Source organism: Scyliorhinus torazame, chromosome 5 (assembly GCF_047496885.1).
Source record: "Scyliorhinus torazame isolate Kashiwa2021f chromosome 5, sScyTor2.1, whole genome shotgun sequence".
Lineage (NCBI taxonomy): Eukaryota > Metazoa > Chordata > Chondrichthyes > Carcharhiniformes > Scyliorhinidae > Scyliorhinus > Scyliorhinus torazame.
This window is the reverse complement of record NC_092711.1, coordinates 97,068,843-97,084,030: the sequence shown is the minus strand read 5'-3', so window position 1 is coordinate 97,084,030 and position 15,188 is coordinate 97,068,843. Positions and strand designations below refer to the sequence as shown.

General features: G+C 46.9%; 1 protein-coding gene across 2 annotated transcripts; it reads left to right on the top strand.

Moving 5' to 3' along the window:
- Positions 1–1,406: 1,406 nt before the first annotated feature.
- Positions 1,407–8,486, top strand: LOC140419073 (uncharacterized). 2 transcript variants are annotated; one of them, XM_072502811.1, is made up of 2 exons: positions 1,407–1,480; positions 2,398–8,486. In XM_072502811.1, exon 2 carries the CDS (start codon positions 2,747–2,749, stop codon positions 3,779–3,781), a length of 1,035 nt encoding a protein of 344 aa, XP_072358912.1. In that variant the 5' UTR covers positions 1,407–1,480; positions 2,398–2,746; the 3' UTR covers positions 3,782–8,486. The 2 variants fall into 2 exon arrangements, with proteins under 2 accessions (XP_072358912.1, XP_072358913.1); XM_072502812.1 differs by lacking the exon at positions 1,407–1,480 and adding an exon at positions 1,487–1,993.
- The last annotated feature ends 6,702 nt before the right edge of the window (positions 8,487–15,188 follow it).

The window sequence follows — 15,188 nt, the reverse complement described above, 5'->3', positions numbered from 1 at the left end:
CCATGCAGACACTGGGAGAAAGTGCAAACTCCACTCAGACAGTCACCCAAGGCCAGAATTGAAACAGGGTCCATGGTGCCAAGAGGTAGCAATGATGCCCTTTGCGACAGTGTCAATTTCCTCTCATGATGTTTTAACATTTGATCTTTTCAATCACAATGTGTCTCAAAGAGAAGACTGAAACACTGGTTTTAGCTGTCATATATTTTTCCTGTGTGACTGTGCAAATCGAGAACCACTAGAATGATTTCAGTTCCTCTACAGATCTCCCTCAGATATCAGAAATCTCTGGAGTTTCCCATGTCATCATTGCTTTCACCTTGGGTAGAACAGCTCTGAATCAGGTGGAGTCAGTCACACGTGCCTCTGTCATGGTGTTTCCATTTTATCACACACCTCCCAGTGACATTGACTATAACACAGAAACATCATATTATCATTGCTACCTTGCATCTTGCCCTCCTACTATTGTCTAATGATAACAGCGACGGAGTGACACACACCGGAATTGGAATAACAGGCAGGTTATTGTCTAATAATAACAGTGACAGAGTTATTATCTGGTACCCTGGATCTGGGAAGCAACAGTGCTACCTACTGTGCTACCATGCCGCCCGAGATTGGCCCAGATAGGGTGATATTTCACAGGGTCGGTGCAGATTCGATGGGCCGAATGGCCTCCTTCAGCACTGTAGGGATTCTATGATTCTACATTGAATCCAATGATATCATAGAATTTACAGTGCAGAAGGAGGCCATTTGGCCCATCGAGTCTGCACCGGCTCTTGGAAAGAGCACCCTACCCAAGGTCAACACCTCCACCCTATCCCCATAACCCAGTAACCCAAGCCAACACTAAGGGCAATTTTGGACACTAAGGGCAATTTATCATGGCCAATCCACCTAACCTGCACATCTTTGGACTGTGGGAGGAAACCGGAGCACCCGGAGGAAACCCACGCACACACGGGGAGGATGTGCAGACTCCGCACAGACAGTGACCCAAGCCGGAATCGAACCTGGGACCCTGGAGCTGTGAAGCAATTGTGCTATCCACAATGCCACCGTGCTGCCATATGTTCATATATGTTCACTCACACACTGCAGTCTGACTTATTATGGGGAGAGACAGTGTTTGTTCCTGTCAAAGTGAGTGAATCCTTTGCTGTTTATCCTCTGGGCCCCATCTCCACTATTATTGTCTGACTGTCCCACTGAGACTCTCACTGTTATTATTGGACAATCAGCGAGTCAGACTGAGCCTGTGGCCGCTCTCACCATCTGGAACCGTCACAATGCCTGGGTGATTGACGGCAGCACCGGACCAATAGGAAGAGGAGGGGCGGGACTGGAGGACGATTGGGAGCGCCTGATCCTCCAACTAATCGGAGTGAATGAGGGGCGGAGCCCGCTGTGATTGAAGCATGCGCAGTGTGGGTAATTGTGAAGGCGAAGGTTTATGCCATCAGATGTGAAATTGGTAAGGGGCGTTTGACAATATGGAGGGAGCGAGAGATCGCGGGAGTGGGCGGAAACGTTGTGTAAAGCTGTTGTAAGCCGCAAACCTCGGAAAAGTTACGGAAAACAGTTTGGATCGAGCGGGGCTGCAGCTCCTCATTTTACGCTCGGGTTAACGGCCGCCATCTTTATTGGATGTGCATCAGGGCGCATGCGCGGTTGTTATCTTTGTCGGGGCGATGTTTCAATGAGTGGGAGGAGCTTGTTCCCATTGTTCAGAATGGAGACAACTTGTCCATCAAACTGGATTAGTCTTTGAGTCCCAATGTCTTATTGATGATGCAAAGCGGTGGCAGAGATGGAAAGAAAAGGAAGCCAATCCTGCTCTCCGGATTTCACTGTCTGCGTGGGTTTCCTCCGGGTATTCGGGTATTTATAGAGTAAAATCTGAGATGAGGAGGGATTTCTTCACTCGTGGATGTGGTGAAGCTTTGGAATTCGCTACCCCAGAGGAATGTGGAGCCTCAGTGGTCAGGTATGTTCAAGACAAATGTTGATAGGTTTCTAGATATTGAGGGATATGGGGATCGTGTGGGAAAATGGTGCTCAGGTAGATCGGCCAAGGATCTCATTGAATGGTTGAGCAGACTCGGTGGGCCGAATGGCCTACTCTTGATCCTGTCATAATCTCTGTGTCCTGGTCAGGAAGCAGTGAGCTGAGCTTGGATCTGTCAATCAACATGAATCAGCACCTTCAGGAGAATTGAGAGGGTGAATATTAGATACAGCAGAGTGACAATGGAGGGAGATTGTGTAGGATGGAGATTTCCAGCTTTTGGAGAACGAGAGGGGAAATAATGTTCCAGAGGAACTAGAATTGTCAGTTCTGAGTTTCTATCTTGTACTAACAATAATTACTTTTGTAAATTGTTTTTAAAGGATATTGGAAGAGGTGAATTATAGACAGAAATCTCAACGTTTCAATATGCCAAACTCACTCGATTCCTTCTTATCTGAATATCATCGTGAGAAGGAGAAATGTTTGTGTCGACCTGTCGCTTCAAAAGATTTTAAACATTTATGTGACTGGAAAAGCACCGAGACCCACACAACACACACCCCAGTGAGAGTGTTCCAATGAACTGACTGTGGAAAGAGCTTTAACCAGTCACACAGCCTGGAAAAACATCACACCATTCACAGTGAGGTGAGACAGTGCACATGTTCTGTTTGTAGACGAGGCTTCCACTGATTGTCCAGCCTGGAGAGACACAAGGAGACCCAAAACATGGAGAAACCGTGGAAATGTGGGGACTGTGGGAAGGGATACAGAGCCCCATCTCAGCTGGAGATTCATCGCCGCATTCACACCGGAGAGAGGCCGTTCAGCTGCTCTCAGTGTGGGAAGGGATTCAGTCATTTATATGCCCTGCGGGCACACCAGCGAATTCATACTGGGGAGAGGCCATTCATCTGCTCTCAGTGTGGGAAGGGATTCACTCAGTTATCTCACCTGCAGGCACACCAGCGAGTTCACACTGGGGAGAAGCCATTCACCACCTCTGAATGTGGGAAGGGATTCATTGATTCATCCAGCCTGCAGAAACACCAGCGGGTTCACACTAGGGAGAGGCCATTCACCTGCTCTCCGTGTGGGAAGGGATTCATTAATTCATCTACCCTGCTGAGACATCAGCGAATTCACACTGGGGAGAGGCCATTCACCTGCTCTCAGTGTGGGAAGGGATTCACTCAGTTATCCAGTCTGCAGACACACCAGCGGGTTCACACTGGGGAGAGGCCATTCACCTGCTCTCAGTGTGGGAAGGGATTCATTAATTCATCCACCCTGCAGACACACCAGCGAGTTCACACTGGAGAGAGGCCATTCACCTGCCCTGTGTGCGGGAAGGGATTCATTAATTCATCCAACCTGCAGGCACACCAGCGAGTTCAGACTGGAGAGAGGCCATTCACCTGCTCTCAGTGTGGGAAGGGATTCACTCGGTTATCTAACCTGCAGGCACACCAGCGAGTTCACACTGGAGAGAGGCCATTCATCTGCTCGCAGTGTGGGAAGGGATTCTCTCAGTTATCTCACTTGCAGGCACACCAGCGAGTTCACACTGGAGAGAGACCATTCACCTGTTCTCAGTGTGGGAAGGGATTCATTGATTCATCCAGCCTGCTGAGACATCAGCGAATCCACACTGGGGAGAAACCATTCACCTGCTCCCTCTGTGAGAAGAGATTCACATGTTTATACAACCTGCAGACACACCAGCGAATTCACACTGGGGAGAAGCCATTCACCTGCTCTTAGTGTGGGAAGGGATTACATAGAAACATAGAAAATGGGAGCAGGAAGAGGCCATTTGGCCCTTTGCGCCTGCCCCACCATTCATTCAGATCATGGCTTATCATCAATTCAGTAGCTTAATTCCGCTTCCCCTCCATATCCTTTGATCCCCTTCGCCCTAATTGCTATATCTAACTGCTTCTTGAAAACATACAATGTATTGGCCTCAACTATTTCCTGTGGTAACAAATTCCACAGGCTCTCTCCTCTCTGGTTGAAGAAATTACTCCTCATCTCTGTCCTAAATTGTTTACCCCGTATCCTCAGACTGCGCCCTCTGGTTCTGTACACTCCCACCCTTGGGAAAATCTTTCCTGCATCTACTCTGTCAAGTCCTGTTAGAATATTATAGGTTTCTATGAGATCCCCCATTCTAATGAACTCCAGCGAATACAATCCTAACTGATTCACTCTCTCATACGTCAGTAGCACCATCCCAGGAATCAGTGTGGTCACCCTTCGCTGCACTCCCTCTAGAGCAAGAACATCCTTCCATCAGATAAGGAGACCAAAACGGCACTCAATATTCCAGGTATTGGCCTCGCCAAGGCCCTGTATAATTATAGCAAGATAACCATGCTCCTGTACTCGAATCCGCTCGCAGTGAAGGCTAGCAAACCATTTGCCTTCTTTACCGCCTGCTGAATTGCATGCTTACCTTCACTGACTGGTGTACAAGGACACCCAGGTCTTGTAGCACATTCCCCTCTCCTAATTTATGGCCATTCAGCTAATAGTCTGCCTTCTTGTTTTTGCTACCAAAGTGGACAACCTCGCATTTCTCCAAATTATACTGTATCTGCCATTCATTTGCCCACTCACTCAACTTGTCCAAATCACACTGAAGGATCTCTGCATCCTCCTCACAGCAAACCCTCCCAAGCATCTTGGTGTAATTTGCAAATTTGGAGATATTGCATTTTGTTCCCTCATCTAAATCATTAATATATAGGGTGGCACAGTGCTGCCTCACGGCACCGAGGACCAGGGTTCAATCCTGCCACCAGGTCACTGTCCGTGTAGAGACAGGTTCTCCCCGTGTCTGCGTGTGTCTCACCCCCATAACCCAAAGATGTGCAGGGTAGGTGAATTGGGCATGCTAAATTGCCCCTTAATTTGAAAAAAAGAATTGGGTACTTTCAATTTTTAAAAAAAATTATTAATACATCTTGTGAATATCTGGGGTCCTAGCACCGACGCCTGAGGTACCCCGTCCTGCCTGCCAATTTGAAAAAGACCCATTAATTCCAACACTTTCTTTCCTGTCTGCCAACCAGTTTTCTATCCATCTCACTACACTACCCCTAATCCCATGTTCTTTAATTTTACTCACTAATCTCTTATGTGGGACTTTGTCAAACGCCTTCTGAAAGTCCAAATATACCACATCCACTGGCTCCCCCTCGTCAACTCTACCAGTTACACCGTTGAAGAACTCCAGCAGATTTGTCAAGCATGATTTCCCCTTCATAAATCCATGCTGACTCTGTCCGATCCTGCCACTGGTTTCTAAGTGCTTTGCTATAAAATCTTTGATAACGGATTCTCGAATTTCCCCACTGCCGAGGTCAGGCTTCCTGATCGAGAATTCCTCAATTTTTCTCCACATTTCCCTTTTTAAACAGTGGAATTACATAAGCCACCCTCCAATCTGCAGGAACTGTTTCAGAGTCTATAGAATCTTGGAAGATGACCACCAATGCCTCCACTATTTCTAGAGCCACTTCCTTAACTACTTTGGGATGCAGATTATCAAGCCCTGGGGATTTGCCAGCCTTCAATCCCATCAATTTCCCCAACATCATTTCTCTACTTATATTAATCTCCTTCAGCTCCTCCCTCTCACTAAATCCTGTGTTCCCCAACATTTCTGGCATAAGATTTGTGAAGACAGAACCAAATTATGTATTTGCCCAGCTGTAAGGAACCTACATTTGTCTTCACCAATCTTTTTCTCTTCATATACTTATAGAAACTTTTACAATCAGCCTAATTTCCTGTTTTATGCTATTCCTAACATCACCACTGCAGTTTGGGGGCCTCTTTACTAATTTATTTTCCCCTTGGTGTTTCTGAGCTCTATCCATACAGATTCCACATTGTCGGAGCTAATACCCTTCCTCACTATTGCATTAATTTCCTCTTTAAGCAGCACTATCACTCCACTGCCTTTTCCTTTTTGTCAGTCCTTCCTAAATATATTAAATTCCCTTCCCGGGTCATCTTGCAGCCATGTCTCCATAATCCCGATTATCTCACACCCGTTCACATCTTTTTGCGCGATTCACTCGGTTATGCCGTCTGCAGTCACACCAGGGAGTTCATACTGGGGAGAGGCCGTTCACCTGCTCTCAATGTGCAAATCTCGGATTTTGTAATTCATCGCACTTCCTGAGACACCAACAAGTTCACAACTGATTACAGGGATTGGATTCTGCTGTTATTGTTTCTGGTCTCAATTACATCCAGGACTGCATTTTGTTCATTCTGTTGGAGGTGATAAGATGTTTCATTCTCTTTTCTGTTTGGAAACTGCAAAAATCATGCCACTTTGTCATGAAGATGGTCTAAGGTGGTTACACGGTTGTTTTGTTTAATTTATCTTGGTGCTTCTCGCAGGAGAAAACTATCAGGTTATGAGGGGCAAGTTGGCTGAGATGCACTGGGAAACTACATTAAATAGTATAGTGGGAGACAGGCAATCACTAATATTTAAGGAATTATTACAGATTTACACTGGGATCGGTTAGCTCAGTTGGCTGGATGGCTGGTTTGTGCTGAGTGACACCAACAGCACAGGTTAAATTCCCATACCGGCTGAGGGTAGCCATGGTCTGTGTCAGTATTGATGCTCCACATGATCCTCCACCCACCCCTCTACATCTCCCCCATCAGCATCTCCTTCTATTCTTTCTCCCTCATGTATGTATCTAGCTTTACGTACAATGTATTCATGCTGTTCACCTCAACCACTCGCTGTGGTAACGAGTTCCACATTCTCACCACTCGCAGGTAAAGATGTTTCTATTGAAATTCCTATTGGATGATTGAATCCCTTCAGAATCTGAAAGACTTCCAACAGGTCACCCATCAGTCTTCTCTTTTCCAGAAAAAGCAGCCCCAGCCTTTCCTGAGTGTTAAATGCTCTCAGTTCTGTATATTATGAATCTTTGTTGCACCTTATCCAGTGCCTCTATTTCCTTTTTCTAAATGGAGATCACCAATGTTGACAGAGCTCCCAGTGTAGTCGAACCATCGTTTGAAACAAGTTGAACATTTCCTCCTTGTTTTTCAATTCTGTCCCTCTGGAATGGAACCCAATATATGGGCCTCACACTTTAGGAAAGATGTGAAGTTCTTCGAGGGTGTAGAGGACATTTACGAGAATGACACCAGAGATGAGGGACTCCAGTTAGTTGGAGTGACTGGAGCAGCTGAATTTCTCTCCTGAGATCACAGCATCTGGAGGGTGGGGAATGGGGCCATTCAGCCCTTTGAGACCGTGTTGGCTCCCTGTGGAGGAAGCCAGTCTGTCCATTGCCCCGTTCTATCCCCGAATCCCTGTGGGTTTATTTCTCTCAGTACCTGTCCAATTTCCGATTGAAATCCTTCCGTCATCTCTACATCTCCTACCTCATAGGCAGTAGGTTCCAGGTCGTTACCACTCCCTTAACATGTACACAAGGCTCCCAGAGCACAGAGGAGCCTATTTGGCCCATTTTTCACATACCAGCTCTTTGTACAGTGACCCATTTAATCCCAGAGTTCGACTATTTTGTTTTCTTTTTCAGAATGCATCAATTTCCCTTTTGGAAGTTAGACCAATGAGACTCGACCACCATTTATAGACAGTGTATTCCAAATCACAACAACTCGCTGTGTTTTACAACAAATAATTGTGCATATGGTGTGTCTGGAGTTTCACAGAATATTCAAAATGGTGTCGACGTGATTATTACACAAAATTAAGACTCAATTTTTATCAATGATTTTGGTGAGGACACCAAGTGTAATATTTCCTAGTTTGTGGACAATTAGAACAAATGTACATTTCTATAAAACCTCTCACATCCCCTGGACCTCCTAAAGTGTTTTAAAGCCAATGGAGTTCCTTTGAAATGTATTCACTGTTGTAATGTAGGAAGCTGTAAGTACCATGTGTAATCACATTTAGTTTTTAAATTGTTATTTTCATAGTGTATTCACTGTCATTAGTAACAAGGTCAAGGAAACCCTTTTACATCTCTAACATGTGGTTTCCTGTAGGCATGTAACTTTTTCTATATTAACTATGTATAGATTTCATAGCAATAAACACTAATTAAATTAACGATTATTCTGTACTGAATATTGATTATCATTGATGAATTGGTGTATTAGGTAATTGTATTGCAAAGACTAGATCTTTGTTTTTAAAAAAAACACCATCAACCAGAATGTTTCCAGAAACAGCAGAACTACCAGAATTTGTTTGAAAAAATTACTTTATAATTTTGAGAATTTACAAGACATCATATTCTGCCAAGACTATGTGGGCTCAGCAGTGGTGTAATGGTATTGTTACTGGGCTAGTAATCCTGAGACCCAGTTTAATGCTCTGGGGCTCTGGGATCGAATCTGGCTATGACAGATATTGAAATTTAATAAAAGTCTCAAATTAAAAGTCTAATGATGACATTGTTGATTGTTGTAAAAACCCGTCTGATTCACTCATGCCCTTTAGGAAATCTGCTCTCCTTACGTGGTCTGGCCTGCACGTGACTCCAGATCCACAGCAATGTTGTGGTTGATTTGTAAGTGCCCTCTGAAATTGCCTCACAAGACACGCAGTTCAAGGGCAATTGGAATGAGCAGTAAATGCTGGCCCAGCCAGTGACCCCCACCTCCGATGAATGAATAATTTTTAAGAAGACTGTTCAATTTGAAGACGAGTAAGAAACTGTCTCTTTGATTGGATTTGATTTATTGTCACATGTACCTAGTTACAGCGAAAAGTATTGTTCTGCGTACAGTCCAGAAAGATCATTCGATACATGAAAAAACCTCGGACATACAATAAATACACAATGTAAATACATAGACACCGGGTGAAGCATAGGGAGTGTAGTACTACTCAGTAGAGAACCAGTGTATCTTGTATCAATCAAATGTATTAATTAAAAATTACTGTATTAATTAGCTACCAGTCTGCCACAGATGATGAAATAAGCAGTGATCCGTAACTGAGTTACAATTAATGAAACAATAATTAATCAGTAGTTGTAGTAAAAGTTTGAGTTTTATTTGTTGTAAAAATGTAAAAGCTTCATTGCTGTGTATATAAAGAATGTGCAATGGGGATAAATGTAACAGCAATAGAGAGACCTACCAACTCTGATTAGCCTCAACATTTGAAATTGTATGAATAAGGAATTGTACAGAATCGAGTAAAGGGATAGTATGAAACAGTTTGATTGTATTCCTGTCTGAGGTAATGAGAGAAGGTGGTGTCAGTAATTGGAGATCCAATTAAATTAAACTGGTGCCCAATTGACCAATGGTCATGTTACCACAGGCCCAACTCAGACATGAGGTAATGGTCACTTTGGGGATAAAAGTAGAGGTTCCGAAGGTTTTCCTTGCTGGCCAAGTACTGAAGACTCTCAAGGCCGAGTTCCAAGGAAATTACTGTCAAAGAAGGAGCCAGGGAGGGTTACACTTCTACAGACTGATCACCTGCTTGAAGTTGTAAACGTCAATGTCTTCAAATTGTTCAGTAAAGCTTTTCTTTAAAAAAACTTGTTTTTAAATTTACTGTCCAGAATTCTGCCTTTGCTTTAATTGGTTAAAGTCTTGTCTGAACCAAAGCAAATCTATAAATTGGGGATGTCTGAAATCAATTAAGGATCAGAAAGCATCAATCTTCAATTTAAAACTTGCACTTCTGTAGCACCTTTCACAACCACAGCATGTTCCAAAGTGCTTCTGAAGTGTCGTCACTGTTGTAGGAAATGCAGCAGCCAATTTTTACAAAGCAAGATGTCACACAGCAATGTGGCAATGAGCAGATGATCTGATTTTGGTGATGTTGATTTAAAAAAAAACATTTTATTAAGGTTTTTGTAATTTTATAATAATAAGTGACAACAGTAAACAATGCAAATCAGTGCATAAATCATCACCATCCCTAACAAGTCCCCCCTACCCTCAACAGAAAATAGCCTAACTACTCCCCTCCCCTTTTTTTGCCTCTGCTGACAGTTAATTTTCTCTGAAGAAGTCGACAAACGGCTGCCACCTCCGGACGAATCCTAGCGTTGACACTCTTAGGGCAAACTTGATTCAAGACTGAGAAACCCAGCCATGTTGCTAACCCAGATCTCTGATTTTGGGGGCTTAGAGTCCCTCCACGCTAGGGAGGACCAAGATATCAGTCTCTCTCGCCCTCTGGACTCCCGACACTCCAAAATCCGCCACCTCGGGACTCGGCACCACCCGTGTTTTTAGTACCATGGACATGACATCTGCAAAACCCTGCCAGAATCCCCCAAGCTTAGGGCATGCCCAGAACATATTGATATGATTTGCTGGCCCCCCTGCAGACCTGTCCTCTACCCCAAAACATCTGCTCATCCGGGCCACCTTCATGTGTGCCCAGTGAACGGGGCAGCACAGTGGCTAGCATTGCTGCCTCACGGCGCCGAGGTCCCAGATTCGATCCCGGCTCTGGGTCGCTGTCCATGTGGCGTTTGCACATTCCCCCCACGTTTGTGTGGGTTTCGCCCCCACAACCCAAAGATGTGCAGGGTAGGTGGATTGGCCACGCTAAATTGCCCCTTAATAGGAAAAAATAAATTGGTACTCTAAAATTAAAAAATAAAATGTGCCCCCAATGAATGACCTTAAATTGTATCAGGCTGAGCCTGGCACATGGTGAGGACGTATTGACTCTGCTCAAGGCATTCGCCCACAGATCTGCCTCTATCTCTCCCCATAGCTCCTCTATCTGAGTTACCTCTGACTCCATGAGTTCTTTGTAGATATCCGATACCTTTCCCTCTCCCACCCCCATTCTCGAAACTACCTTGTCCTGTATCCCCCGTGGTGGTAGGAGCGGAAAGGTTGAAACCTGCCTTCACAAAAAATTCCGTACCTGCAGATACCCGAATCCATTTCCTGCTGGCAATTCAAATTTCTCCTCTAAATCCTTCAGACAGGGGAAGCTCCCATCCTCTTGATCCCTGCCACCTCTGGAACTCCCCATCCAGCCTTCCCGGTACAAACCGATGGTTGTTACAAATCGGGGCCCAGACTGATGCACCCTCCACTCTCACGTGCTTCCTCCACTGCCCCCAGACTATCAGGGCCGTCACCACCACCCGGCTTGTGGAGTACCGGACCGCCAAGAACGGCAGAGGTGACGTTATCAGACTTGAGTCCTTACACAATGCTACCTCACTCTCACACCGATTTCCCCCCCCCACTACCCACTTCCTAACCATGGCTATATTTGCCACCCAGTAATAGTTGCTAACATTCGGCAGCGCCAACCCACCCTTCCCTCAACTACGCTCCAGCAACACTTGCTTCACTCACGGGGTTTTATCCACCCACACAAAACCCAAAATCGCCTTGTTTACCGGTTTAAAAAAGGCCTTTGGGATAAAGAAGGGAAGGCACTGGAAAACAAACAGAAATCCCGGGAGAACCGTCATTTTCACTGTGTGCACCCTCCCCGAAAGTGACAGCGGGAGCATGTCCCACCTTCTAAAGTCCTCCTTCATTTCCTCTACTAGCCGGGTCAGATTTAACTTATGTAATGTCTCCCATTCCCGTGCCATCTGGATTCCCAAATAACGTAAGCTCCCCCCCGCCCAACCATTCTAAACGGCAGCTCTCCCAGTCTCCTCTCCGGCCCCCTTGTCTGGATCGCGAACATCTCATTTTTCCCCATATTCAATTTATACCCTGAAAATCTACCGAATTCCCCTTGGATCCGCATAATCTCCCCCATCCCCCTAACGGGTCAGAAATATACAGGAGCGGGTCGTCAGCGTAAAGCGAGACCCTGTGTTCCCCTCCCCCACTGAACCAACACTTTCCAATTCCTAGATGCTCTTTAAAGCCATCGCCAATGGCTCTATGGCCACAGCAAACAACAGCGGGGAGAGGGGACACCATTGCCTCCTCCCTCGGTGCAACGTAAAATAACCCAACATCAGCTGATTCGTTCGTACGCTTGCTACTGGTGCCTGGTACAGCAGCCGAACCCAATCAATGAAGTCCTGCCCAAACCCGAACCTTCCTAACCTCCCACAAATATTTCCACTCCACCCGATCAAAGGCCTTCTCCGTGTCCATCGCAACCACCACCTCCATCAACCCCCCCCCCCCCCCCCCCCCCCCCGAGGGCATCATATAACGTTTAAGAGCCTGACATTGGCCGCATGTTGCCTGCCCTTTACAAATCCCGTCTGGTCTTCCCCGATCACCTCTGGAGGCCAATATTCTGGCCAACAGTTTGGCATCCACATTCAATAGGGAGATTGGCCTATATGACCCGCATAGCTCTGGGTCCTTCTCCCGCTTCAGGATGGAGGCCTGCGACATTGTTGGGGGAAGGGCACCCCGCTCCCTTGCCTCATTAAATGCCCTCACCAGCAGCAGGCCCAGCATCTCCGAGAACGTCTTATAAAATTCCACTGGGTAGCCGTCCGGTCCCGGGGCCTTACCCGATGACTGGCCTCCAGCCCCTCCACTATTTCTTCAATTCCAATTGGGGCTTCCAACCCCCTCCACCGGTCTTTCCTCCAACTTCGGGAACTTCAACTCACCCAGGAACTGCCTCATCCCCTCTACCCCAGTTGGGAATTCCGGCTCATATAGCCTGCTATAAAACTCCTTAAACACCCCGTCCACCCCTGCTGGGTCCAAGACCGCGTTCCCATCTCTGTCCTTCACTCTTCCCATCTCCCTGGCCACCTCCCTTTTCCTCAGCTCATGCGCTAGCATCGTACTGGCCTTCTCACCATACTCATATACCACCCCCCTCATGTTGCTCCACTGCCTTCCCTGTAGATAACGGCCCAAACTCCATCTGCAGCCTCTGCCGCTCCTTCAATAACCCCATGTCCGGGGCCTCCGAATATCTCCTGTCCACCTGGAGTATTTCCCCAACCAACCTATCCATCTCTGCTCGCTCCACCTTCTCCCTCTGAGCCCATATCAAGATTAACTCCACCCGAACCACTGCCTTCAGCGCTTCCCAAACCGTTGCTGCCGAGACTTCCCCAGTGTCATTTATTTCGAAATAGTTCTGGATGGACTCCCTCACCCGCCCGCACACCCCCTCATCTGCTAACAGTCCCACATCCAACCTCCATTGCGGGCGCTGCCTTCTCTCCTTGCTCACCCGTAAATCCACCCAATGTGGGGCATGGTCCAATAGAGCAATCGCCGAATATTCGGTATCAACCACCCCCGCCAGTAGAACCCTGCTCAGAAAAAAAAAATTGATCCCAAGCATGCTTTGTGCACATGAGAGAAAAGAAAACTCCTTCACTCTTGGCCGTCTGAACCTCCATGGGTTTACCTCCCCCCCCCCCCCCCCCCCACATCTGCTCCATGAACCCCTTTAGTTCCTTCGCTACTGCTGGCACCCTCCCTGTCCATGACCTCGACCGGTCCAACCTTGGGTCAATGACCATATTTAAGTCTCCCCCATGACCAGCTTATGCGACTCTCAGTCCGGGATCTGACCTAACACCCCCCTCATGAATTCCACATCGTCCCTGTTTGGTGCATATATATTCACAAGTACCACCAGCATCCCCTCAAGCTTCCCACTCACCAGGATGTACCTGGCCCCCACGTCCACCACTATTCTCCCTGCCTCAAATGCCACCCGTTTGTTGATCAGGATGGCGACCCCCCTGGTCTTAGAGTCCAGCCCTGAATGAAATACTTGGCCGTCCCATCCCTTCCTCAATCTAACGTTCCATGTGATCAGCCTAGTCGGGAGGCCCACCTAACTATCCTGGTAACCCCCGCCCATGGTGCCAGACATCCTATCCCCTCCCCCCCTCCACTCAAACATACATATTCAAAACATCATAGTGCCCAAAAAAGTCGAAAAAATCCCTCCACCCACTGAAACAAAGTTAACTTACAAATCTGAGCAACGGCCTAAAAACGTTACAGAGAGCACTGCATATACAGATAAAAACTAAGAACACTTAAACAGAATCGATACCGCAATACCCTCCCCCGAGGTTCAATGTCATAGATTATCATAGAATTTACAGTGCGGAAGGAGGCCATTCGGCCCATCGAGTCTGCACCGGCTCTTGGAAAGAGCACCTACCCAAGGTCAACACCTCCACCCTATCCCCATAACCCAGTAACCCCACCCAACACTAAGGGCAATTTTGGACACTAAGGACAATTTGTCATGACCAATCCACCTAACCAGCACATCTTTGGACTGTGGGAGGAAACCGGAGCACCCGGAGGAAACCCACGCAAACACGGGGAGGATGTGCAGACTCCGCACAGACAGTGACCCAAGCCGGAATCGAACCTGGAACCCTGGAGCTGTGAAGCAATTGTGCTATCCACATTGCTACCGTGCTGTCCACCCCATGTCCTCAAACCCCTGCCAGCCTTTTGTCTTTGATAAAGTCCATCGCTTCGTCTGGCGATTCAAAGTAAAGTTCCTGGCCCTCAGTGGTGACCAGTGCCACCAAACCTGGACCCTGCGCCTCCGCCATGCTTTCCCGTACTGCAGGTTCTACAGTCACCTTCGCTGCTCAACTAATTCTTCTTATACGACCACTTCTGGTCCATGGCTCCATATACCAGTGGGGGATTTCTCCTCACTGTCTCACTCTCCACTGATGTTTCTAATACAATTCCAAAAAAAATTGGGAGAAAAGTCCAAAAGGTCCGTCACGAGCGGGAGTTACCAAATTCGCGACCTCCGACTCCATGGCCGCCAGCAGAAGTCAAAAGGATGAAATTTAGAGACAGTTTGGTCCGGTGGGATCGTGGAAGGGAGGGAAGCAGCAGAGGCAACTGATCGGATTTACTCGGATTTTTTAAAATTTAAAGTACCCAATTATCTTTTCCAATTAAGGGGCAATTTAGTGTGGCCAATCCACCTAACCTGCACATCTTTGGATTGTGGGGGCGAAACACACGCAGACACGGGGAGAATGTGCAAACTTCACACGGACAGTGACCCAGAGCTGGGATCGAACCTGGGACCTCAGCGCCGTGGGGCAGCTGTGCTAAGCACTAGGCCACCGTGCTGCCCAGCGCTCCTCACAATTCTTGTTGGTGAGGATGGAAGAGAATGTGAGAGCGAGAGTACTTCAAAAGGAACTAACTTGTG